General features: G+C 45.1%; 2 protein-coding genes across 4 annotated transcripts in view; one reads left to right on the top strand and one right to left on the bottom strand.

Moving 5' to 3' along the window:
• Nucleotides 1–5,187: 5,187 nt before the first annotated feature.
• GPN1 (GPN-loop GTPase 1) lies at nt 5,188–23,968 on the bottom strand. The gene is given in 15 exon segments (XM_074153944.1): nt 5,188–8,003; nt 8,236–8,343; nt 8,846–8,936; nt 9,642–9,681; nt 12,454–12,536; nt 14,684–14,830; nt 16,945–16,990; nt 19,385–19,479; nt 19,581–19,659; nt 20,156–20,193; nt 20,928–20,994; nt 22,509–22,548; nt 23,626–23,719; nt 23,806–23,928; nt 23,930–23,968. Coding segments are annotated over 15 exon segments (1,203 nt in total). The 3' UTR covers nt 5,188–7,890.
• The window catches only part of ZNF512 (zinc finger protein 512), a 23,054-nt gene continuing 21,171 nt past the window's right edge, over nt 23,927–25,809 (top strand). The window contains exon 1 of one of the 3 annotated variants that reach the window (XM_074153941.1): nt 23,927–24,011. In XM_074153941.1, the coding sequence (XP_074010042.1) occupies nt 23,967–24,011 (45 nt within the window). In that variant the 5' untranslated portion in view covers nt 23,927–23,966. Of the gene's footprint in view, nt 24,012–24,154; nt 24,220–25,809 lie in introns of those variants that run through there. The other 2 variants (XM_074153942.1, XM_074153943.1) reach the window with 2 other exon arrangements.

Genomic DNA, 25,809 nt, shown 5'->3' with positions numbered 1-25,809 from the left:
CCAAGGCTTTTGGCTGTGCCGAACACGCAGAGGAACAGGGTTTGGCCGTGTCCCCGCTGTTACGGGGGACCCAGAGCCCAAAGGCCGGCCATGCCATCGGCCGTCGGAAGAGGTGCCGCGCTCGGGCCTTTGGAAGGACATCGTCTTTCTTTTTGTCCCTATTTAATAGAGCGCGCGACGTCTCCTCGCTGATGACTTCTGCTGCCCAGCGCATCGTCTCCGAGGATCCCCTCTCGTGGGAACTTCAGGAGAGGCAACCGCTTGGCACGAGAAACCGGTGCCCTTTCAGAAAGGGAAACCTCCTTCCGACTGACGTCCAAATGACACGCCGTAGGCTACGGACAACGGACGTTCCTGGAAGGCTCGACTCACCTAAGCCACCTCAGGACTCGCCGCCACCAGTGACGAGGCTGATGATGCTCCTTGGTTCGTGGCAAAGCCTGGAAAACAGGCAGAAGCGGCGCCGGTTCGTCCCGTTTTGTCCACGTCTCTTCGTTGACCGCCCCGGCTTTCAGCGCAGATGCCATGAAAGAGGAGTGACAAAGAAAAGGCGAGGTCAGGCAGCAAAAGAGCTCTGCAGGCTGCCACCTGCAGTCAACCGCGCACCCTGTTTTGGAAGCCACACGCCCGCCCGCCCGCCCGCCACCCCCCGCCCAAAACAAACAAACAAACAAACAAACAAACAAAGAGACAAGAACCCCGGCACCTGGCCTCTTTCTTGTCTTCAGGAGCTCATCCTGAAGCTCATCGCTTCTGTCTTGTCAGAGCAGGAAGCGCAGACCATCTGTATCCCGAGGACACCTGACCGGGATTAACACGTGTCCAGAGGTAGTCCCCATCTCTACGAGCGTGTCGCTTTGGTGCTTTTAATAATCCTAACTCGACGGTAGTCACTGGGACGGTCCTTTACGGTGGCTTCTTCAGACTTCTGGATCGCCAGTCCCAGTATTTCCATTTCATCCTACCAAAAAAAAACCCCAAAGCACGTTACAGCTGCACATAACATTTTCTGCCTGTTCTTGTACGAGTATTTAAGGCGTAGGAGAAAGAGAAGATCTGAAAGGCAGAAGAGGCATTCAAAAACCGTGCAACTATGAAAAAGTAAAGCAGCTCTCTCGGAAAAGCACGAGAAACGGCCATAAAAGGTATACTTATGAAATACGCCAAGTAATATCGGGGCACCAAAATATACTATATAGGAAGGCTAGGTGGCTCATTTGATAGAAATTCGATGTAAATCTAAGACAGTACCGAGAATTCTGTCTGTAAATGGGTAATATTCGGCACCACTCGGCTCTAAAATTGCCGCTGCGCCTGCCTGTGAAAAATCCTACTTTAAAAGCATCTAGTACGAACCTTAAAGTTTTCATCACAGTTACAGCCATCTTTCACCTTAAAGCATGCTTTACATTGCTGCTGCAGCCTATCTGCCAACTTGGAGTGTACACATCTGGGTATACACGCTTGTAATTCAGGACGATTCCCACAAATCGTTTCTGTGCAGAAAAACAGGCCTCGTTTCATTATGCAATCAAATTTGAAATTTTTTTTCTCGGGAGAAGTTTTGCCTTTTTAACTGTGAGAATTTTAACTAGGAATTCACACGCTACCCATGCCTCAAATTATGAGGAGACGCATCACAAAACGAACTCAAAACGAACATCCCGGATTCAGGAAAACTAATTGTGCCTCCCCCCTCTGTGGAACGTGTCCGTAGGACGGGAGCGGGCACCCGCTTTGCCACAGAAGCAGACGGATGCGGAATTGCTCCACGCGTGTCGGTTAACACACATTCGGCTAATGGCCCACCACTCCTTGTACGCAGAGGCTGACGACAGCCAGGTCGCCCGGTACGGGCTGAACACTTTGCAGGATTTGTTACAAACCTTTTTAGTGAAATAGATTTTGAAACCCCAGGAAACACACCCCTACCTCCGAGAATTGTAAGGCAATAAATATTTTGACAACTTACATTTCACGTCTATCCATGTATGTCCCATTACTGTCTGTGGTCATAAACTATCTAATATAGAATACTAAACGTTGCTACCATTTAAGAACCGAACGACAGCAACTGAACTGAACCGAAAGGAAGAGCTTTTCTTTGAAAATCGCAGTGCCACCTGAGAAGAAGCTGAAGACTGAAAATCGGGCGAGAGAATCACGCAAAAATATCAGCCTTGCTCTAAAAGCAAGACAGGAGAAAACCCACCAAAAAATAAAATGCAGTTCAATTGACCCAAAGGTCACCAAACAAAACAGGCAAAAAGCTTCACAATACACAGCGTTTGCACCGCTGTCGCTTTTCTGGCTTTTGCTGGGCCTAAGAGGTTGCTGTGACTTCCTCGAGCTGCCCTTCTGCGGTCACCAGATCGTTTCAGGGGAGACAGACGTCTCCCGGGGAGGCGCACGCAGAGAGCGCCGCTACGTCTCGGCTGTGACCCCTTGGTCACCGCGTTCCTGCGGTGCCCGTACCCGTGCTACCAACAGGATGTCACAAAAGGACACAAGAGCAGGGGGAATCGCTACAGGAGTCCTGAATGTTTCCACGGGCTTTTGAAAACCCCATTTTCTAAATTAAGTTACGCGAGGGAGTCTTTTTGAAAGTTACGAGGCTTCTGTGTGTCTGCTACTAAAAACATCCAACCGACCGACTCAAAAAACACCCAGAACACACTTTCCCCACGTTCCCCTGACACCGTAGCCTTTCATCTCGGGGGATTTCCTTTCCTGGCGGCCTTCCCCGCGCCCCCCCGGCTGTCCTCGCGACGCTGTCCAGCTGCCTCGCGACACTGTCCAGTGGCACCGGGACGCTGTCCGGCTGTCCGGCGCTTTCTGCCCGGTCAGGTCCGCGCCGCGCCACAGCCGCTTCTGCGCGCGCCGCCATTTTCCCCCAGCCCTGTCCGCTTCGCCGCTCGGCCCGCGCATGTCGCGCGCCCATTGGTCTCGGCGCCGGAAGTAGCGTCCGTCCTCGAGAAGCCCGTTCCATTGGCCGGTCGCGCCGTCAATCTCCAGTGTCTCCCACTCCGGCCAATCGGAGCGCGGCGGTCGCGCTGTGATTGGCTCGTCCTCCTGTCAATCCACTAGGGAGCAGTTGCCATGGTGAGGAAGCCCCGCCCGGTCGCGCAGGCGCATTAGTAAGGGCTGCGCTGTGCTCGCTGCTGCCGCCTTGTGGACAAAAATCGGTACTGCAGGTACGCAGGTACGGGGCCGGGGGGGGGCGCATGCCCAGTAGAAAGGGAGGCGCTGCGCTCGCCGCTGCCGCCCATGCCAGCAGAAACCGGCGCTGCGGCTCGGGGAGCGGGGGGAGGCGGGACCGGGGAAGCTTCCGTTTTCCCCAAATTGGGGAAATCCCGGGCGGATTGACATGAGGACGAGCCAATCACAGCGCGACCACCGCTCTCCGATTGGTCGGGTCGCAGCAGAAAGGGTGGCGCTGCTCTCGCTGCTGGACCGAGGGGGAACTTCCGTTGTCCTGGAGGACTGAAAGGCCATAGAGATTGCCTTCCGGAGGACGGACCGGTACTTCCGGGTGCCCCGGAGCGTAGTATGAGACGGTACCGCAGCGCTAAAGGCCGCTCCTGGGCCTGGGCATTACAGAACCTGTACCGGATAGCGGGGGGCCCACTGGATCCCGGGGGGCGGTTGTCGGAGGGGGAAGGGTTGGTCGCTTCTCCTTCGGGCCTGGCCCAGCCCCGCCCCGGGTTCTGCGGAACCACGCATGCGCTCCCCGGAAGGCGTGGGCGGGAACAAGCTGTCGTGAGGCGTGGCCAGGGATAGCCAGAAGGCGTGGCTGAGACCGGCGGAAGGCGTGGCCAACGGCGCAGGGGGCAGGGCCAAGCAGGCAGGAGGCGTGGCCACAGATATATACAGGTTTAGGGAAAAGATCCTCTCTTTTTACACTTAAATAGAATATCTGTTTAGGCTTAGAGTTAGACATGGACGTTACATACACATTAACACTTATTATGTAGAATATCTGCTTAAGCTATCTGCTTCAACATCTATTTTGACACTAATGTTTTTATAAATATTTTTTTAACATTTTTATAAGGTCTTTTTTATAATATAGAATCACAGAATCATCGAATCCTTAGAGATAGAGGGGTTTGTTCTGAACTCCTTTTATATACATAAATATTATTTTTCCATCTATATATAAATGAGAGAGTGTTCTCTATTTCAACACTTCACACTCATATTTACAGGTTTTGTTATTTTTTAATCCCCCCCATGACTTTTCAGATATTTTGGGGCTGTGACCCACCTCTTTTAGGGGGGAACCCCATGCGGCCACACATTCCCAATTCACCTGCTCCTCTGCTGCATCATCACCCCCTTCGGTGACGCTGGGGTGACCCCAAATGACACGATCACTCCCCAAATACCCCTCCTTTTTATTCATCACAAAAAGACGGCACTGAACAACCAGACCCAGGGCTGGCCCCTTCCTCTCAGGCGGCTCCACCACTGGATGCAAACCTGTGCTGCTGGATAGATGCCCCAGCCCGAGACGCATAAAACGAGGCCCCTGCAAAACAACAATCCCCAACTGTAGTTCAGTATCATCAAACAAAACAGCACAGAGGAGAGTAGAGGAACTCCGTCAGACTGAGGGACAGGACAGGAGCTGAGCTACAGCAGGATTCTGGGGAAATAGAATAATAACAGGCTGCCCAGGGAGGTGGTGGAGTCTCTGTTACTGGACACATTCAAAACCCACCTGGACACGTTCCTGTGCAACCTGCTCTGGGTGGACCTGCTTTGGCAGGGGGTTGGACTAGGTGATCTCCAGAGGTCCCTTCCAACCCCGTATCATTCTGTGATTCTGGGGAAATAGCTCCGCTGGAAAGATGGCACAGCCTGCCAAAGCCGGAGCCCTCCCAACGCTTAAAGTCCATATTAAAACTAGTTGATGCCATTTTGAACATGTTCACTAGCGTAACAGTGAACCCTCTGGCTGGTGCAGGGAAAGACCTGGCCCCTTCCTCCCAGTGCGGCACAGGGAGATCACCCTGCAAGGGGCAGGACCAGGCTGTGCCGTGACCAGAATGACACTGACAAACCTGCAGCTGCTACTGCAGCCCTTGCACTGCTGCTGCTGCTCCTCTCGCTGGCTCGGTCAATGCGGCTGAGAGGGAAGGGTAAAACCTTGAAGAGCACAAGGAACAATAAAGAACAAAGTTTGGTCATTCCCTTTATGCTGAAAAGGTGTGCCTGTCTTTATATACATGCAATAAAAATACTGATACCATAAAAGTGTTTGACTTTCCTTTGACACTAATTCAACTGGCACAGCTCCGAACCCCCACCGTTGCGCTCTCCATCTCCAGAACGCGCAGGTGTCATTTGACCGGGGGCTGCTTTCTCTCCTACCCAAGGAGGAGGGACATCTGGCCGGCGGCACTGCCCGAGAGAGATGCTACCAGACCATTGGGGAAACGCGCCGCTGAAAACCAGGCAGAAATCTCTTGCAGATTCCAGAATCAAACTCTGCTGCAGTCACTGGTTGTGGTGCCCAAGAGACCAAAAGACACAAAAATGCCATTGAGCATGCAAGAAATCACCAGCCCCGTGTGCCTCCTCTCCACTACCCCGCTCACCTCAAACCCTCACCCATTTCAAAAGGCAACCCCCACAGCGCCTGCAAAACCCAAGAGAAACACTTCAGGCTCGACCCTGGCTTTCCTGCAGCAAAGTCTCAGGCGTCAGATTTTATAAAAATAACTAATTTAATTGAAAGATACAGCAGCAAGGTCAGTCCAGGATGGGTGCCTCTGAAAAGGGAGGGACCTTGAACGAAGAAACCCCCAGGCAATTATACCCTTGGGATCTCTACGCCCGCTCCTTATGCGCTGTTCATGTGACTTTTAGTCCAATGGCGATTTTTGGTCTGGATTCTTCTACCACCATATTGGATTCCTTTTCTGTCCCCAGGCTGGCTGTTGACTGCTCTTATCTTGTTGATTCGCAGTCTCTGCTGGGGGCTGGAGCCTCCTTATCTTCTGCTTTAAGCTTCTCGTGCACCTGCGCTTGATGGCAGAACTGGGGGAACTTTGGGAAAACACTGCCAAAACATCAGTGTTATAATTTTTCTTATACGAAAAGACTAAACACAGGACTGTACCATCTGCTAGGAAAACTACTAAGAAAATTAACTCTATTGTGGCCTAAAGGCTTCAGCAAATCTAGCTACTAGATTTACCTAGCTAATCATGCTAGGTAAAGCTAAGCAAACAGCGTAATTCACACCATATTATAACCCTAAGTAATTTATTCTAATTAAAACTTACTTATCCGAGCTAAACAACTACTATCTCTCAACACTCTACATTAATAAAGCAGTACGCATATCGGAGCTGGCAGGGTTGTCCATTTCCCTTCCCTGCCAGTTATACTTTTAAAATTCACATAAACTGGTTTTCCACAAACCTATAGAACTTGTGCTAGCAGACACTGCTGCCAGATTCCCACTAAGAAGTCTCTCTAGTGAGGCCACAATAATGTGTGGAGGGAATGTGGGAAAGTAACGGAAGATTGGCAAGGAGGATTGTAAATATGCTCAAGTGACTTGCACCTGGGGTCCTGGGAAACACATATCATACAAATTGTTGTTTAGTCTTATAAGCTTGAGAATAGAACATCTGCACTTAGATAATGTAAGTCTGTGATGGACTCAGGGACATCTTATCTTGCCACTTGAGATTCCTGCCCTGTTGTTGAAGAAGATCAAAGCACAGGGGGAAGAACTATGCCTGCTCGAACCCTTGAAATACCAGGTAAAGCAGGGAGTCTGCCTTTCTCACTCTTCCACACTCTGCCTAACAAGGACTTGACTCTGCCTAACAAGGACTTTTGCTCACTCCGCAGTACCTGCGTCCCCTGCTTGCGTGCCTCTACCCGGCTGTCGCTTCAGAGACTCCTCTATTTGTGAGGTATCGAGATTAAACTTGTTCTGTGCCTTTTATCCATGGTTTCGTGGTTGTTCCTGCGCCCTGCCTGCATCGGCTCACACACGGAAAGAAAACAAGGATTCCAGAGTTCAAAACGGTAAACAGCGAGTGAAAATCTGTGCCTGCGGTGCCTACCAGGAAAGTAAGTATTAGCCAATCTCCAAGTCCTTGTCTACATTCTATGCAAGCACTCATCTCCAGAAACGCCTTTGGTTTATGTTATCTACAGATATATGCAGCCAGTACACAGACACGCACGCTTCGGTTCTCAGTTAAATCAAGCCAAATTCTTTTTACTGCTTTCCCTCCTGGCAACTTTCTTTACTCAGCATTTTCCTAGGAGGCACCTGTATTGTGTCTATGTAATGTAATTAAGATGCATTTGCTGTGCATCCATATGAGTGGACTGTAAGCATAGAAAAAAAGTCCCACATTAGAACAGTGAAATGAGATCTCCTGCAATTAACCACCACACATTTGTTAGTACATAAAATATACTTAATTAAAACCAAAATAGCAAACACTAGACTGATGAAGTTTCATGTAGCAGAGATTCCACTTAGGTCCGGGCTGCAGCAGGCACCTGTCTGAACAAGGTGAACAGAAAGCACTTTTGGAGACCAATAACTCCTCTAGATGGTAATGCTGTCAGTGCTCAAAATCTAAGCTCTCAACAGCTACATCTAAAGAATTTGGAGCAAAAGAAAGTGCTATCTGGTTCCTTCAGCTTCAGGAAATCACTGTGGCAGATGGCCAAGTGTCCAGTCAGTTGGATACAAGACCTTCAACTCATATGCCCAACAGTTACTGCAGGAAGAAAGATATAAATATATCAGAGGAAGCTGTTCACAGATAGAAGACTTCATGCATGGTTCCTCACAAGTTTCTTTATGCTGTTACTTTACTTTTCACTCCATTACAAGAGACTCCAAACCCTCTATTTCTGAAGGTCTTGTTCATTTGGGTTGCTGCTTCTGCTTCTTTGGTATTTCATCCGTGTCTCTTGCATAAAGTTTCTGAAGGCTGGTTCTTCATGACTCTCCTCAGTAACTGGGGGAAAAAAAATCCACAGTTCAGCACTACTACGGCATTCGTTCTACTTGTGTTCCTGAAGAAAGCTACAGTCAGGCTAGTCAGAGCAACACATAAAGTCTATTTGATCTTCAACTTCATTACAAGGCAAAAGAAACACATTACAATCAATCTAGTTAATGAAATACAGAAGGTATTTCCTGACTAGACAGGCAGCTTTTAGACCAGATCAGATCCCTCATTCCCTTACCTTCATGGTCAATGTCATCAGTATCACTCTCCCTCTCTTCTTCCTCATCAAGAGTTCCTCGTGTTAGGATCAGCTCAGAGGGACCCATTGCAGAAGCATCATCAGACCCTTGAAGGGAACAGAAATGGCTATACATGAAACAGCATGCTAACAAGGAAGTTAGCTCGTGTCCTGACCATTTCTATTTGCACATAAACACAGCAACTAATACCAAAAATATGGATTCCAAAGATACAGGACAGACTGCATCACCACCATACTCAACCTCATATAAGGCAACAGTTCAACTAACCGCAGAGTTTTCTCATATTCTAATCTGACTGTCTCACCTTTTCTGAAGTATTTTAGTCCATACTTTAGTCTATACTTTAGTTTCTAAAGTATTCTAGTCCATCCACTGCTTTATCTACAAAGCAGGGTTTCTTCAGGTTTCTGTGACTGACACGTAGAAGAGCTAAGTCTGACCCATCCCACAGGAACTAAAGCCCCACTGCACTAACATGAAGCTGCTTTCACGCTTTTGCTGCGAAGACAGAAAAGCACTATATGACTTCTCAAGACAGACTCTTCAGACAAATTCTGCTGTAAACTTTTATCTCTAGTAACGTACCTGCAAGCGTGTTGCCCTGCATGCACACGCTGCCCATGTCCTTCCACAAGTGTTCCAGCTGCTCCCTCTTTTGCCTATTTTGAGCTTTCTCCTGTAGGTACAAAGTTACATCTGGATTCTGAATACATGTAAAACATCAGCAGAAGAGTAATCTCACCCAAAACAAGCAGTCTGTCCCTCAGCCAGGAAGCAGAAGTCAATAAGCAGGTCTTACATTACCACTGATTCTAACTAAGGTTACACAGAACTTTTGGATAAACACGCAGAGCAACCTCACGCTGCAGCATAATGGACTTCAAGAACATTTTCAGCGGCATCAGGAAGCCAAACTCAGTGAAGTTGTGCCTGAAGAGAACTGTCCTCTGGACAGCAAGAACTCAAAGTGAGCAGTGCTACTCATTTGGTACTGCAATTCAGTCTTCGTTATTAATTGTCTAAGTCAAAACAGTACACTTCACTGGTGTGGAAAGATACAGGGATATTCTCAACAAATCACTTTGGAAAGTTATTTTTTAAAAATTCTCTACTCTTCTGAATGGAAGATATAAAAATCTTTCCCCATCATTTTCTCACTAAAAAACCGATCCAAATCTGTTTTACAAAACATCTTTATTTTTGTGAAGATGTGTTCCACCAAAACTATGAAAATAGGGCAGATGGTGAGACAGGAGTTTTTCCACACTGAGTACGGTTAGTAAATGAAATGTCAGACCCTCCCAACATAGAGGCAATTGTGTGCATAAAAGTGACCCCAAGACACGCTGCCCAAGTATATACAATAGTTAAAAATACTTACCAGTGTTTTCCTCAGACGCTCATATTCTGGGCGATATTCTCTGAAAAGGTAAATGAAGAGAGTGCATTCAGGCTGAACGTTAAGTAAGGATCATCTTGGAGGTTTCTTCCCACCCCAACAAAAGTTTTCTGTAGGCTTACATGTTTGAGAGACGTTTCAGGAAGACTAACAGTACTTTTTACCCAGATTTGGATTCTGAAACCATCAGATGCAAAATAAGCAAACCTTTCTCACACTATCTTGTTGGATAAGAAAACCAGCTCGACCGAGGCACTCATTTCACTGCTATACCTAATCAGCAGATTTATCACTCTCCTCTTATCACAGTCATGACTTTCTCTGCCAGTACTTTGCCTCCTAAGACAGTTAAACAGGATCTCATACAGAAAGACTGTTCACAGACTTCCAAACTATAATAACACTATGGGACCTTTGAAATTTTCTTTTATGAAATAAGGATAAAGTAGATGTGGATATCCTCCACTTAGAGTCATGGAATGGTTTGGGTTAGAAGGGACCTTCAAAGATTTCACTGAATTTCACTGAATTTTTTTAGAGTTGGAAGGGACCACATAGATCATCTAGTCCAACTCCCCTGCTGAAGCAGGATTGCTTAGAGAATGCTACTCAGGGCTGCATCCAGGCGGGTCTTGAAAATCTCCAAAGAAGGGGACTCCACAACCTCCCTGGGCAGCCTGTTCCAGGGCTCTGGCACCCTCACTGTGAAGAAATTCTTTCTCATATTCAAGTGGAACCTCCTATGTTCCAACTTGTGCCCGTTGCCCCTCGTCCTGTCACTGGGAACCACTGAAAAGAGTCTGGCTCCCTCCTCCTTCAACCCACCCTTGAGATACTTATAGGCATTAATAAGGTTTCCCCTCAGCCTTCTCTTCTCCAGACTAAAGAGTCCCAGCTCTCTTAGCCTTTCTTCATAAGGGAGATGCTCCAATCCCTTAATCATCTTTGTTGCCCTTTGATGTAGTTCCCTATCCCTCTTGAATTGGGGAGCCCAGAACTGGATGCAATACTCCAGTTGTGGCCTCACCAGTGCAGAGATCATCTGGTCTAATCTCCTTTGTCACAGGCAGGGACATTTTTCACTAGATCAGGTTGCTCAAAGTCCCATCCAACCTGACCTTGAACACTTCCCATGATGGGGCATCCACAGCTTCTCTGGGCAAATTGCTCCAATGTCTCACCACTGTTATAAAAATTTTCTTCCTTATGTCTAATCTAAACCTATTCTCTTTCAGTTTAAAACCATCGTCCCTTGTCCCGTCACTACAGGCCCTGGTAAAAAGTCTCCCTGTCTCTCTTATAAGCTCCCTTTAAATATCAAAAGGCCGCAATAAGGTCTCCCCAAAGCCTTCCCTTCTCCAGGCTGAACAACCCCAACTCTCTCAGCCTTTCTTCACAGCAGAGGGGCTCCAGCCCTCTGATCGTTTTTGTGGCCTCCTTTGGCCCCGCTCCAGCGGGTCCGTGTCTGTCCTGTGCCGTGGGCCCCAGAGCTTGACACGGTGCTCCAGGCAGGGGTCCATGAGAGCAGAGTAGAGGGGAAGAACCACATCCCTCCACCCGCTGGCCGTGCTTCTGTTGATGCTGTCCAGGATACAGTTGGCTTTCTGGGCTGCAAGCGCACATTGGCAGCTTAAACGAAACCCTTAACTGGGGTTTCATTATGTAGGCAATGTATGCCAGAATAATCATTAGATTATGTGGTGAAACTCCTCAGGACCTAAAAGAATGTAGAGAGACATTTGCGGGGCAGGGGAAGCACAAATAATACCCTGCCCAGATACTCCCGGGCCCCTCACAGGAGAGCCATCAAACCACCAAAGACCCATCTCTACAAGCCTAGAGAAGCACAGAGGCACGGCAACAGGCAGGGAATCCAAGTGTAGGACTCGAGGAAGGGATACCCTATCCCCGCTCCTCCCAGGGCTATCCCGGGAGAACCATCAGCCCCACAATCCAGGCGTGAAACCCATCACCTGCCTCATCGGGAGCTCTCTGGATCACCTTGCGAGTACGGAAGGGTAGCTGCCCAGGGGTGGGATGCAGGGAAAGAGCATATGGGGATAGCACAGGATTTATTATGGGATGTTTAGGGGAAGACCAAAGGTGGGAAAACTGAGGGATTAAGGAGATCTGGGGAGGAACAAGTGTGGGAAATAGAGGGCTAAGGGAACAAAAGGGTCTCTCTGCATATAGGCAGACTAGGCAGTAGCAGAGTTGAGGGCATGCCCAGGCCAGACTTATCAGACCTGGGAGCATGAAGCTGTAGCAGCTTCTCTCTATCTGTCCAATTCAGCACAATATATTTACCTCTAACAATAATCTGTGGTCTGGTTTAGATACTGCCAAGTAATCTAAGTTACTGGATTTGGTTTCTAATGTTATAGAGCAGCCTGACAGTATTTCATTGGGAGGAATCCAGGAAGGAACAAATTCTCAAAGAATTACTGAATTTCAACTTGCTTATCTATTCAGTCTGCCAAACCGATCTGCTAGCTTCCTGACGACAATTCAAACCTTGATCGTTGTATGGAATCAAAGGATAAAAAGTGACTTCACAGATTTGCTGGCAGACAGCTTTTACTTTTTCACTGTACAGCTAGCACAAAAATTCACCACTGAATAGCTTCTTTTGACTGCTGCTTTTAATGCTGACTCTTGCACTTGAGTTTATTAGAAACCCTCAACTACCTTGGCTGTGAAAAGCAAACAGTCCCTCAAATCAAAGGAGTGGGCTCATGAATCAGTAACTCCAGCAAGTATTCACTGGGGCAGGGACCAAAGGGTATCACCTTACCTCTCATATTCATCTACAGCTTTAGAAAGCTGAACAAAAAAATCATCCAGGCCTGTGCCGAGCACAGCAGAAACACCAACCACCTATAAAAGAAAATCATATATCAGAACTGAAGAGTAACTGAGCCAAGTTTTTAGGTAACTGATGGATGATCAAAGCTGGAAAGACTAAGCAGTATCTTTAAAAAACAAAAACAAAAAACAAACCACAACTAAAAAAAAAAAAGGGGGGGGGGAATCTAATAAACCCATTTAATGATCTCAGTGGTGTAAGAGTATGCAGTAATACTTCTGCTTCTGTCATTCCTACTTTCAACCTCTTTCTCCACCTGCTGTTAACATTTGCTACCTCCAGTTTTTGGTTTGTTTTTGTTTCTTTTCTTTCTCTCTTATTTAACTCAGGAACCTGGGTTTTCCCGTCTGTTCTACAAATTTTACCACAGGGGGAGGGAAACAACAGTTAAAAAAAAAGAAAATCTGACTCAGCACCCATACTTGTACCTCCAATCTCAATACCCCACAAAAAACACAGTTAAGACAGTACAATGCCTAAACATAATGAACAAGATAGGGCAATTCAAAAGAAATATCAAGTCTTTCCTCTGGTTACTCTGTTGTTGTTACTAATCCAAGTTCTCATTCTGAACCTAGTATTATAAGCAGTTAGTATGATTGCTGCAATATCAGTGTACTAGAATTAAAGAGCAAAACAAACCACAAGAACTGAGCTTTTGCCTCTGAAGTTCTGTCTAATACTTCGTATTTAGCTGAAGACCATTTTTAAAAGTACCTAATCCAACCCCCAGAACAGCAAGAGATGGAGAATTTAATCAGTTACTATGGCAATACACTCAAAATGCACATCTGTGTTGTAATTTGAACTTGTCTGTCATTTCACTTCTGGCCAATTGTTCTGCTTTTATTAAATCCATTATATAAAAATACCTTTAAGACTATTACTAACCAGTACTTGGTGACCCTTAAGAATCTTACATCCTCTAATGAAAACTCTCCCTCTTCTTCATTAGCAAGACAGTCTTAACTACTCACTTTCAAATCTAAGATTTTTCCAACAGTTCTGCATTTTGTCAATAGTACAGTAAATATGCAGACAATCAAGCATTCCAAAGGATTTTAGGAATTAGTCTAGGCACTGTGTTGATATATATTAATATATATCACTGCATTTAAGTACAAGTTGCCTTCTGCTCTATAATCCTCTGCATATGTCCCGCATCTATAATATTTTTGGTTTGGCTAAATTATCATTACCTATATGAATGGAATAATTTATTTTCATTGCCTTTCTTGGAATATCCATAAAGCCATTTGCTTGCTTTTTCTTAAGTAAAAGCCAATAAAAACACAATTAGCTGAACCCTTTTAGCACAGACTATGGGATCATTAACATCCTCCAATGTATAGTAATTTCAGAGAAACTGAATGAATTTGTCCTCTCAAAACCTGGTAAGTGGAAAAAAACCCCACTTTTTCTTGTGTCAGCAAATATACAGGATATTTGTTTGTTTGTTTGTTTTTGAGATTCTTTCCCTTCTTCCTACATAGTAAATTGCCTAACTACACTTGACACTTTCAGAACAAGGAAAATTATCTCAGATTGGAGACGCTGCATCACAGAATGTTACCTCTTACCAGCCTATCTTAGCTTTCTTCTGATGATTAATCACAATTCAGTATTAAATGATTCAGGCTGCCACTCAGTGTAAGAAGCAACTTAAGTTACTTTATGTTTAAATGAGCAAATCCTCACCCCCGATGCAAGGCTCATCAACAGATTCCAGTTCAAAAGGGCAGTGCAAAACCCTTTTACAGAGAACAGAACAGCTGTAGTTGGAAGATCTCTCTGGAGATCATCTAGTACAACCTCTCCTCCTCAAAAAGCAGGATTAACTGGAACAGGTTGCTCAAGATCTTGTCTGAGCGTGTTTTGAGTACCTCCAAGGATGGAGACTTCACAGTTTCTCTGGACCATCTGTTCCAGTGCTCAATGAGTAAAATTACAGTAATTCTTTTTTTCCTCTTCTGTTTAAACATAGCTTACTGCATTTCACTTCGTGTCTGTTGCCCCTTCACTGAGCACCACTGAAAAGAGTCTGCCTCTGTCTTCCTTACTTCTTCCCATCAGGTATTTATACATTCAATACTATCCTCCTTCAGCTTTCTCTTCTCCGGGCTTTTATGAGAGGTAATAAAAAAAGAAAGATTCTTACCTTTAGCGAACTGTAAAATTCATCTAACACTAAACTCATAGAACGAGTCAGGTTACTGACATAGGATGTCTCTTGATTCAGGGCATCCTGAAAAGTCTCAAAGTCCTGCATCCATTCTACTGCAAAACTGTGGTCAATTATGTCAGTCTGGAAGGAGAAGAGAAAACTTTCAGAAGCAATAATGATGAATCCTTAGCCTTAGGCTGTTAAGCGGACAAATAAAAAATTTCCACTTTCAACTTACTTTCAAAATGCCGATCTTTTAAAAATATTTAGCCCTGGTCTGATGTTTTCCAAGCTCTGTTTTTATCAAACCAACTACTCAAATACAGGAAGAGAAGACAAACAACCACTACCCCAGTTTTAAGAAAGCATGTTTAAGAAAACAGCTGGAAGTCTAAAGGCTTCTATGGTTTACTGGAAAGGGGCATCCAAAAAATGCATACCGTACAAGAAAGTTTTATTAGATCGTATGACTGAGGCCAGACAAGAACAGTCCTCATTGAAGATCCCATCCTTTCTTGACTGGCTTGGGGGTCAGTGGGGAGAGGGAGCCACTTCCACATCGGGTAACAGCCTACAGGATCTTTATAAAAAGTGAACTGTGCTCTGACCTGAAGAAGTTATAATCTAAACTCACTGCAAGACAATGGACACTAACAGCTGAGCTGGTTCAATAATTTTATTTGGATTACTATGTAAACAGACTATTAAAGAGTTTTATAAACATACCTTTCCGCATGTGTATTCACTATTATCACAATATAGAGGTGTCTAAAACCCTGATATATCTCATTTTCCAGCACCAATAGGAAGGAGGAAAATAGAAAGGAAGTATTGCCTAGCATTACTCAAGGAGATTTGAGACAGAACTGAATCCATCTAGGGTCAAAGCCTGACTATTTAGTTAGCTTGATTAAATTCTATAAATAAAATTAAATCAACTCTACACATTGCTTTTCTTTCCCCCTCTGCAAATCTTAACATTCCTTAAATCTATGTGTTTGTCACTGCACATATATCAGTTCATTGGGATTCTACCATTCTTATCAAGAGTCAATTTTAAAATGCTAGTCAAAAATTCTTCAAGTGCTGTTGGCTTTACTTTTTACCAAAGGCTAAACATCCGACCAACATGAAGTTTAGTTATGAATCCTAAGCCTTGGGCCTATCTCTCCTTACATGTACTGATGAAGTTCCATTTCTTTCAGTCTTTCAAAAAACGTTTTTTCTTAAGAGAGAATGATTTTTCCTAGCTCATGCCTTTTTCTATGGAAAAAGCTTAACAGCTTGTTCTAAAATTGCTGTCTAGAGTTAGAAAGAAACCAGTACTAAAGGGAAAACTTGCTAAGTAAGAAAGCAAAGACATGCATGGTTTGGGTCACTGGGAGATGTGTGTAGTTGGACTACATTAGATACTAATCCTACTTGGCTGGTGCGAGGTAAAATTTCACATTCAAAGCATGGGTTTTCTAGAGGAAGCGTACGGGATATACGTGTGCACACACACAAAGCCTTCTATGCTGGGGAGCAATTCCTTGAACACAAAGGATGTCTCTGGCGAAAAGGAAGAGTATTCACACCAAAAATCTAATGGGATTCTTTTAGTATGTGGAGTTGTTATGTTTAAAGAGGCTAGCTGTTAAGTTCAAAAGCATTCCTTTAAGGCTACGAGCACCTTACACAACAGTGGAGGTGTATTCTTAGGCTAGTGACTATCTGCTTTCTGGGAAACACTGGCATTTTTCTTCTGTCATTGATCAGGACCAAACATCTTTTGTTAGGTTTTGCCTCCCATGATACATGGGACTCCTTCCTCAAAACAGGTAGGTGTTACTCAATTCCCACCCTGAGTCATCAGCCTGCTGCCAAGTAGAAATAATTAATGATTAAGATATTTGTTTGGAGGAAGCAGGGGACTGTAGGAGCAGATTCAGTAATGAACTTACCCTTATGTTACAAAGTTAAGTTTCCTTATAACCTAGGGTTAAAGTGCAAAACATTTTTCAATTTGTTAGTATCTTCTCTAACTTGAATGTTTGGGTGTAACTGCCCATCCCCAACTCTTCTTGTGCGTTTGTATCCCACAGTAAAGACCTTTTTAGATTTGGTTTTCAGCCTGCAGCTCCCTCTCAGCCCCTCTTTTCTAAAAAACTTATCACTGTAGTGAGACAAAGACACTACAGCAAAGCAAGCTAAAGAGAACAACATTCCGCTAGGACACAGAAACCATAGACGTAGAAACCATAGCTTTAACTTACTTTGTTCATTACAACAATGAAAGGTAGCTTTGTCTTGTACAGGATACTGGGGACAAACACACACACACACAAAAAAACACACACAAAAAATTAAAAATTAATTTAAATCTCACTAGAATAGAAAACAAGTTAAGCATAAGGCAGACAAGACTTGTGCAAAACTGAATACATTTGACTTCAAAAGATAATTATCTTTCTCTGCATCAATCAGAATGTAATTTTCCTGCTTACCATTTGTTATGGTTTGAGAGAACCCATAACAATCTATTGTCGTTAGACAATTATTCTATCACCCGATGACCCCCTCCCCACCCGAAAAGGGGAATTGGGGAACACAAAGAAACACAAGGGTTGAAATATAAATAGATTCAATAGACTAAGACTAAATAATTAACAATAATACTTACTAAAGAACCAGGATTAATCCTAATACTGACATAAGATACACAGGAATTACACTCAGCCAATTGTATCAGTAGGAAGCTGTGCACTCCCAGCAGTGGACAGCAAATGTGGGACACTGCAAGCGCAATGGCTTCAGGAGGAAGGGAAGGGCTCAGGGTTCCAGCACTGGGGCAAGCAGTTGTCTGGACCGCCGCCATCAAGGGAGAGAGTGAGCTATGCAGCAAACTTTTCTAATTTATATTGGATGTGACGTTCATGGTATGAAATAATCCTGTTGGCCAGCCTGGGTCAAATGCCCAGGCCTTGCTCCTCCTTGTCCCTGCACCTGGCAAGGCTCGAAAACATTAAAACCTTGAATCCCACAGAGCCTGGCCGGCTATAAAGTAAATATTTTCACAAATTCAGACACTAGAGTCTTCTAAAAGTGCAATTTTCCCCAGCATTAGAAGAAAAGTTAGTCCTGTGTCTCTCAACCCAGGACACCATAGATGAACAAAACATGCCCCCCCCAAGATGTAAGCGCATGCCCCTAAGATATAAAAACTCCTTATATACACCCAGTTGACTTTGATTACTTTCTATGACTCTCAGATCCCAGTTTTTACCTCTCTTCACATTTTCTAAATCTTTTGACTCAGATTTTAGTTTCTGAAATATTATTTGTGAACTAAGCAATGAATTCAAATAAATCACAACATGTATAAAGCAAACCCACCTTGAAACATGAGCTTACATATTCATTTCACTGTATAGATTCTAGCACCTTTTGCTCAACACTACTGTCAGAAAATGCAGTAAGTGATAAGATACATTTTGCATAGTCCTATTACAGTGATACAGCTTTTGGCCTACCATTGATAGGTTTTTTGAAAAACTTTTAACAACATTTACCATGACTTATGACAAGTCTAGATATGTTCATCTTTACATAGCTATTTAGCCCCTGGTTTAACATGAAAGAGAACACATAAATCCATGTGCAAAGAGGAAGACAACAAATCAAGAACTCCATGCTATACTGAGCTCCAAACAAATCTTGAAGAATCGCTGAAAAGTATTAATAATATTTAAAATATTGAACAAAATATTATGTGTTTACAAGAAGGAGCTTAAATTAGGCTATCTTGATACATCTTAGATAAATGATTAGCAACAGGCAATGTATTATATCTGATGTAACTAGCCTTCATCATACTAAGGTTCATAGATAATTTAATGCTGTCAGCAGGAGTTTTGACCAATGACAACTTGACCCAGATGTCCATTGGCACCTAAATTATTTTGCTTATCCAATGGGAAAACCACAAAGATGGGGAATAAGCAAAACCACAGAATAAGTGGATACGAGGCAGCAATGTGCGCTTGCAGCCCAGAAAGCCAACTGTATCCTGGACAGCATCAACAGAAGCACGGCCAGCGGGTGGAGGGATGTGGTTCTTCCCCTCTACTCTGCTCTCATGGACCCCTGCCTGGAGCACCGTGTCAAGCTCTGGGGCCCACGGCACAGGACAGACACGGACCCGCTGGAGCGGGGCCAAAGGAGGCCACAAAAACGATCAGAGGGCTGGAGCCCCTCTGCTGTGAAGAAAGGCTGAGAGAGTTGGGGTTGTTCAGCCTGGAGAAGGGAAGGCTTTGGGGAGACCTTATTGCGGCCTTTTGATATTTAAAGGGAGCTTATAAGAGAGACAGGGAGACTTTTTACCAGGGCCTGTAGTGACGGGACAAGGGTCGATGGTTTTAAACTGAAAGAGGATAGGTTTAGATTAGACATAAGGAAGAAAATTTTTATAACAGTGGTGAGACATTGGAGCAATTTGCCCAGAGAAGCTGTGGATGCCCCATCATGGGAAGTGTTCAAGGTCAGGTTGGATGGGGCTTTGAGCAACCTGATCTAGTGAAAAATGTCCCTGTTCATGGAAATGTGGGTGGAAACTATGATCTTTGAAGGTCCCTTCCAACCCAAACTATTCTACGATTCCCCTCCAAAGAGACACAGCAATCAAAGCAGACAGACTGCATTTTCAGCTCTTCTTACCTGCAGGCATACAGCATGTTGGACATAAAGGTGATAGGGTTAGTGCTGCGAGAGGTGTCCATCACATAAACAACAACTGAAGGAAAAGAGGAAGCCTGGAAACAGAAAAAAAAGTTATTTTAATTAGAAATACATGCTGTTCAACAGCCACTTCTTTCACACAGCCTCACTGTCAAGTCATACAGAAAACACTTACCAAGGCCTCAGTTATGATGGTTCCTGATGCTGACCAGGTGAATACCTCAATTTGCCCTGGTGTGTCAATAATAACATACCTGTTAAGAAGTCACCCCCGACAAACAATAAGAGGAAATTAGTTAAGCACAAGATTCTGTTCTGACACGATTACCACAAGCCCGTAATGGCAAATCACATGATTGTTCTTCAAGGAAGAACAGCTTCTCCCAAACAGTGACAAGATTTATGAGAGTGCCTGAAAATTTCCTGTATGAATTTTCTAACTAAGAAGCACGTACTCTCTTCAGATTCTGTTAAAGGCATCAATTTGACAGACACTTAGTAATTGTTAATTGTTGCCTATTTGAACAGTGCGTGAGACAAAATGACACTCTAATAGAAGGCAAGAAAAGCAGAACTGAATCAGCAGACATTTCTTTGATGTATCCAAAGAAAGTCTAGTTTATCTGTTCTAATTCTATGTTCTTTTCCACATAAAATTTATGTCAAGGCTGAAAAACATCTAGAAAACATGTTTCACATGTTTTTCACACAACTATCCCAGAAAAGTAGAACTTGGTAGAATGTACTCACTTGGATGCATTTTGTCTTTTTTCAATAAACTTCATCACCTGATTGAAAAAGAAGAAGTATACTTTGTATTTAGGCTCACAACAGGAAGCTTCCCCAGTCATTTCATAACAGAAACTACATTAACTTGCACAGCTGCATGTATGTATTAAACGAAGGTTAAAGTCTCTAAGCTTTTCAATGGGTGAAAATGCCCTGCCTAAGGAAGGGTGGAAAACGCTCAGACACTGCACAGGTCAAAGACAACGTTGATTTTGTCTGTGTTCCAGTACCTGGCTAAAGAAATGGTATAACAAATATACTTGTTCCCTACCTTTTTAGTAAGAGATTGCACGTTCTCTCAGTATCTTGCATAAGTTCCCACCCCAGTGCTGATTTAGCATTATGATTTAAGAGAGCAATCAATTATCAAATAACCCTAGGAAAACTTAAACCATTTCCAGAAGTGAGCTTCCCTACTTAAAAATCAGAGCACTCATATGCAAGATTTTCTAACAAACATAGTGCAACAGAACAGTTATGTACAAAGACTAAAAACATCCTGTATATGCGGCTTCTAAATTTTACTTTTAAAAAGCCAAAAAAACTGAAATCTCTCAAATGAAAGCTAATAAGCTTTGGCTGCTTTGTAAAATACATGGTTCTATATGGAGAATACCCTAACTCCAAAGAAATATTAGGAGGCTAACCAAACACAAGACTCCAAATACATAAAAACCTCCAGTCTCCCAGCACAGTATTTGTAGCACAGTGTCACATAGGAAAAACCTCATACCTGATCAAATCTTGTAGCAAAGAGATTGAGAGAGGTCACTATTCCACCATTTGGGCCCAGCCCGTATCTAGGTGCTTCATTTAGGAAAGCAGATAATCATGCAGACTTCAGAAGGCTTCTTTGTCAATTCTGGTATAAGTTGGCCATGTACAATGCACACTGGATACCTTGCAGCAAAAGACAATACCCCCCCTAACACACAATTAAGTCTTCTAAGTGATGCAGTCGGTAATAAATACAGTGGCCTCTCTCTTGCCCAAAAACCCGTGAGTGACAGAAGGAAAAGGGGCTATGCCATGGCTTCCCCTTGCCATTCTTCAAGCATTACTATTCTGGACAAAAAATATACATACATGTATACATCAAAGCCATCTTTGTCTTTCCTAAATAATTAACAACACAGCCGGTAACTCAGAATTTAACAATACCCTGAATTCACTTAATTTGAAGAATGTATACTTCAAAAGATAATTAAAAGATTTCTTGCAAAAATAAATTTCAGCAGAATTTAAATGATAATGGGAAAGAACGTTGTGAAGATAGTGTGTCAGCTTAAAGATGAAGATTTCAAAATCCTTTTTCATGTGCACAGATCTGTATATTAATTATATTCAAAGAAACAAAGAACAATACATACTGTCTTCTAGGGCCACTACTCTCAATACCCAAACACAAGGCCAGACACCCTCCTTAAGCATTATTTAACAAGATATTTAAACTCCAGTAATGGCTAACAGACATAGTAAAGCAAATAATGCAACTACATACCAAACTGAAATTATACTCGGGTGTTTTGCTGGTAACATACAACAGCCAAAATCAAGAATTCTATCCCCCACCGTCTTTATTCTCCTCTAAAATATTAAATTTAAGAGTGACACAAGCAAGACAAACCTAAACACTGTATATTATCTATTTATTATGATTCTGAATCTGTGTATTATGATTCTACAACTCTACCTCCATCTGCACAACCTGTTACTTAGGAGACAAAGGACCTCCATACCCCTCTGGAAGTACAGTCATTTTAGGATACTGTCACTGAACTACAGTCATCAAATTACTTTGCAGCAAGAGCCAACGGTCCAATGTCTTCAAGATTCAGAAAGACAACAGTGCTTTGATTATGGTCAAACAACATTGAAATAGTTTTCTCCACCTACGACGGGCAAATATGAACTTGCATGTTTGTTTATAACAAATAAAATTAGACTTGTTAAAATATGGGGGAAAGCTGCTGGCTTCCACAAAGAAAGACACAAGCTCTTCGACAGAACAAAAGAAAAAAAAAAAAAAGCTGTGGGGAGAGCGCCTATTATTTGTAAAAATGTACTATTAGGTAGAATCATTGCTAGCACAGGAGAAAATTACCTAACAAGTATCAAATCTTGTAGAACATACGTTTCTAACCTCACATGCAAGAAATACATAGTCAAAAACTTCTGATCTTCATGTAGCGTTCTGCATTACTGCAATCCCCAACACCCCCTACCCCCTTCAACGTCGTGTGCAGAAGTGACAGACTATTTTCACAAAATCTGAGATTTCAAATATCATTATTTAGACAAAAAAAAAGGATACTGTTTCATGACTTCTTTGTACTTCACAGTGTCCCTGATATCTAGAGGAGGAAGACGTATAAATAGTTTTAGGACATCACATTTAAAACATCCTTCTTCATCAATTTGCTGATCCAGCAAGTCTCCTTTTGTCTCAAGTAGTAGATCTAGCACCAACAGGAAAAATCTCCGAAGCAGAGTAAGTAAAATCTAACAGATCTGCTATGCTCTCAACATACATATGAAACCCAATATAAGTCACGTGAAACACCACCAATTTAGGTATTTGGCAGTAACTTTTTCAGTTGAATTTTATTCTCAGTTGATCAATGTCAGTTAACAAAGTATACAACCTAACCGTATTATTAGAGGTCCAGCACTGAAACAGATGCTCTAATTATTCATCTGACATCAACAAAACAACTTGGGTAACCACACCGTCTTTCTTATCCTCTGGAGAGGCAGGCTGACAAACTTTAGAAAGTTTAACAGACAGGACCCTCGCAAACCTAATGACTGGCAAGTCCTTTGGAGAGCCTAAACATAAGGTCTGTTTTATTGTTAAATAAAGGTATTTTCTCTAAAATCCATGTCTTTTCAAGTGCTTTACAGAAGTTATTTGGTAGCACATATGGCTAGCGCTGTTCTGGATGTAGCAAACCAGATCAAATCTGCTAATATGTTCACTGCTGACAAAGAAAAAAAAAAAAAAACAAACAGGAAGCCAAACACATCAAATAACACCAGATGATGTAAAAAAACGTACAAATGCAATGGAAGAATGCCTTTGGTCCTAAAAAATTGACATGTTAAAGATTGGTAGGACAATGAAGTTAAATAATAAATAAATAAATAAATAAAAATAGTACCTTAAAGCCCTTCTTGTGTTAGGACTTGAAATCTCTTTAATCAAAGAGAATATAAGCAACCTAGCCAAATACTTCACATACACCGCCCCCCTCCCCCCGCTTCCGCGAAACTTCGGGAAAGCACCGTACCACAAACGGGTTTACTTATTCACGGTAAAACATACCGGCTTTATTCTGGCGGACTCCACGGACACCCCGCACCTCTGGCCCGGGGCCATCCCCGCCCTCACACCGCCACCACCCCCCAGGGCCGGGCCAGGCCGGACTCACCGATGTTGGCGGGGAAGGGCAGGTCGTGCACGGCGGGGTCCAGGTTGATCACGTACGGGGGGCAGCGCTGCCCGTGCAGGTGTGCCGCCAGTCGCTAAGGGGACACGAGGAGACGTCAGGCCCCGCCGCACACGGGGGCGGCGCTGGTAAACCGGCAGCTCCCCCCCAGCCTCCCCTCACCTGCACGAAGGTGGTTTTCCCAGAGCCGGCCATGCCCAGCACCAGCACGCACACCGGGGGCGCCGCCACCGCGCTCGCCGCCGCCGCCATCTTCCCGGCACCCACTTGTCCTTCCGGGGCGCGGCGAGGACGGTGGGGGGACGGCCCCACAGCACGCCGCCATGACGCGCGCAGGACCTGGCTGTCGCCCCGCCGCCGCCGGCCGGGTACGCACCGAGGGCTCGCGCGGCCGCCCCGCGCTGGGTGGCCCGGTCGGGCCCGGGGGCGGCGGGCAGCACCCTCAATCGGCACCCGGAGCCGGCCACCATAGTGAGGGGGCGGCCGGAAGCGGGCGGCCGGAAGCGGGAGGGCGGGGCGCGCGGACGTGGCGGTGGCGGCGGCGGCAGCGGCAGCATGCGGGGCGGTAGCGGCTCGGTGAGTGCTGGGGGGGGGCCTCGCTGCTGCTGCCGCCGCTGCCGCCGTTGTGCGGCTGGGGGTGGGCGAGGCGCGCACACGGGGCCGGAGACCGCCGCGAGATGGGCTCCGCCGTCGGGGTGCCGGGAGCGGGCCGGCGCCGCCGGAACAGCCGGGATTTGTGCTTCGGCCGGGAGCTTCGCTGGGCCTGGGACCGGAGGGAGACGAGGCCCGGCCCGGCCGGCGCTGCTTTGCGCGGGCGGCGTGCCCGTGGCAAGATGAGCGGCTCCGATCTGTTTGCCCCCAGGCGGGCGGCGAGCGGGACCCGGGCGGGCTGCCCGGAGAGCCAGCAGCGACGGCGGAAGCGCCTCTGCTCTCCGTCTGAAGGTCTGGCCGCCCGCTGACGTCGATGCCGGGGCGCGGCGGGCCCGGTTCCGCTCGGCTGAGGGCCGGGGGGATGCGGAGCAGGGCGCTGCTGGCCGCCGGCCTCGCTCGGGCGTTTTGTCCGAAAGGCCGTCGGTGCAGGAGGCAGTGGTCCACAAAGCGTGCAGGTAGACATGGAAACGTGGGACGTGCTTTTGCCAAGAAAGGTTGGGCCAGATGGTCCTTGAAGCCCCTTCCAACGTGATATTCGATGATTTGATGATTCTGTGACTGAAACGGAAAGTTTTCTAAAGTGGCTGAGCCACCAGGTCCCGGGGTTTTTCCCTCGCGGGTAGGGAGAATTGTGGTCGAGGGAGGGGATTCTGCTCCTCTGCTCCGCTCTGAGGAGATACCCCACCCCCCCCAGTGCTGCCTCCAGCTCTGGGGCCTCAGCACAGGAGAGACATGGACCTGTTGGAGCGGGGCCAGAGGAAGCCACGGAGATGCTGGGAGGGCTGGAGCCCCTCCGCTGTGAGGACAGGCTGAGAGAGTTGGGGGGGTTCAGCCTGGAGAAGAGAAGGCTCCGGGGAGACCTTACTGCAGCCTTTTGGTACTTAAAAGAGGCTTATAAGAAAGACGGGGGCAAACTTTTTATCAGGGCCTGTTGCAACAGGAAAAGGGATAATGGTTTTAAACTAAAAGGAGGTAGATTCAGGCTAGATATAAGGAAGATATTTTTTTTTGACAAGGGTTTTGAAACACTGGAATGGGTTTCCCAGAGAGGTGGTGGATGCCCCATCCCTGGAAACATTCCAGGTCAAGTTGGACGGGGCTCTGAGCAACCTGATCTAGTTGAAGATGTCCCTGCCCATGGCAGGGGGTTGGACAAGTGGACTTTAAAGGTCCCTTCTAACCCAAACCATTCTATGATTCTACGGCAGTGCAGGACACTTTTTTTTTTTTTTTTTCCTCCTTCCAGTTTCTTAGCCAGTTCCTGTACACAGCAAGTTGCTAGTTTATAATTTTGGTATTTCATGTACTTCTCCTGAGCAATGATTTTTGTTTCTAGTCTGTATAACCAAGATTTTTGTCCTGGGTTTCCCAATGAAGAACGACATGAAGTTATTAGTATTTGGAAGAAGGTGATAAATAATTGTCCACACGGCAGGAACAACATACAGGAAATGGATTGTTTGTACTGACTTGGGAATGACAGTGGTACCTGTTAAATTACTTGTCTTAATAGGA

Source organism: Numenius arquata, chromosome 9 (genome assembly GCF_964106895.1).
Source record: "Numenius arquata chromosome 9, bNumArq3.hap1.1, whole genome shotgun sequence".
NCBI classification, from domain to species: Eukaryota; Metazoa; Chordata; class Aves; order Charadriiformes; family Scolopacidae; genus Numenius; species Numenius arquata.
This window is presented reverse-complemented; position numbering and strand designations above follow the sequence as displayed.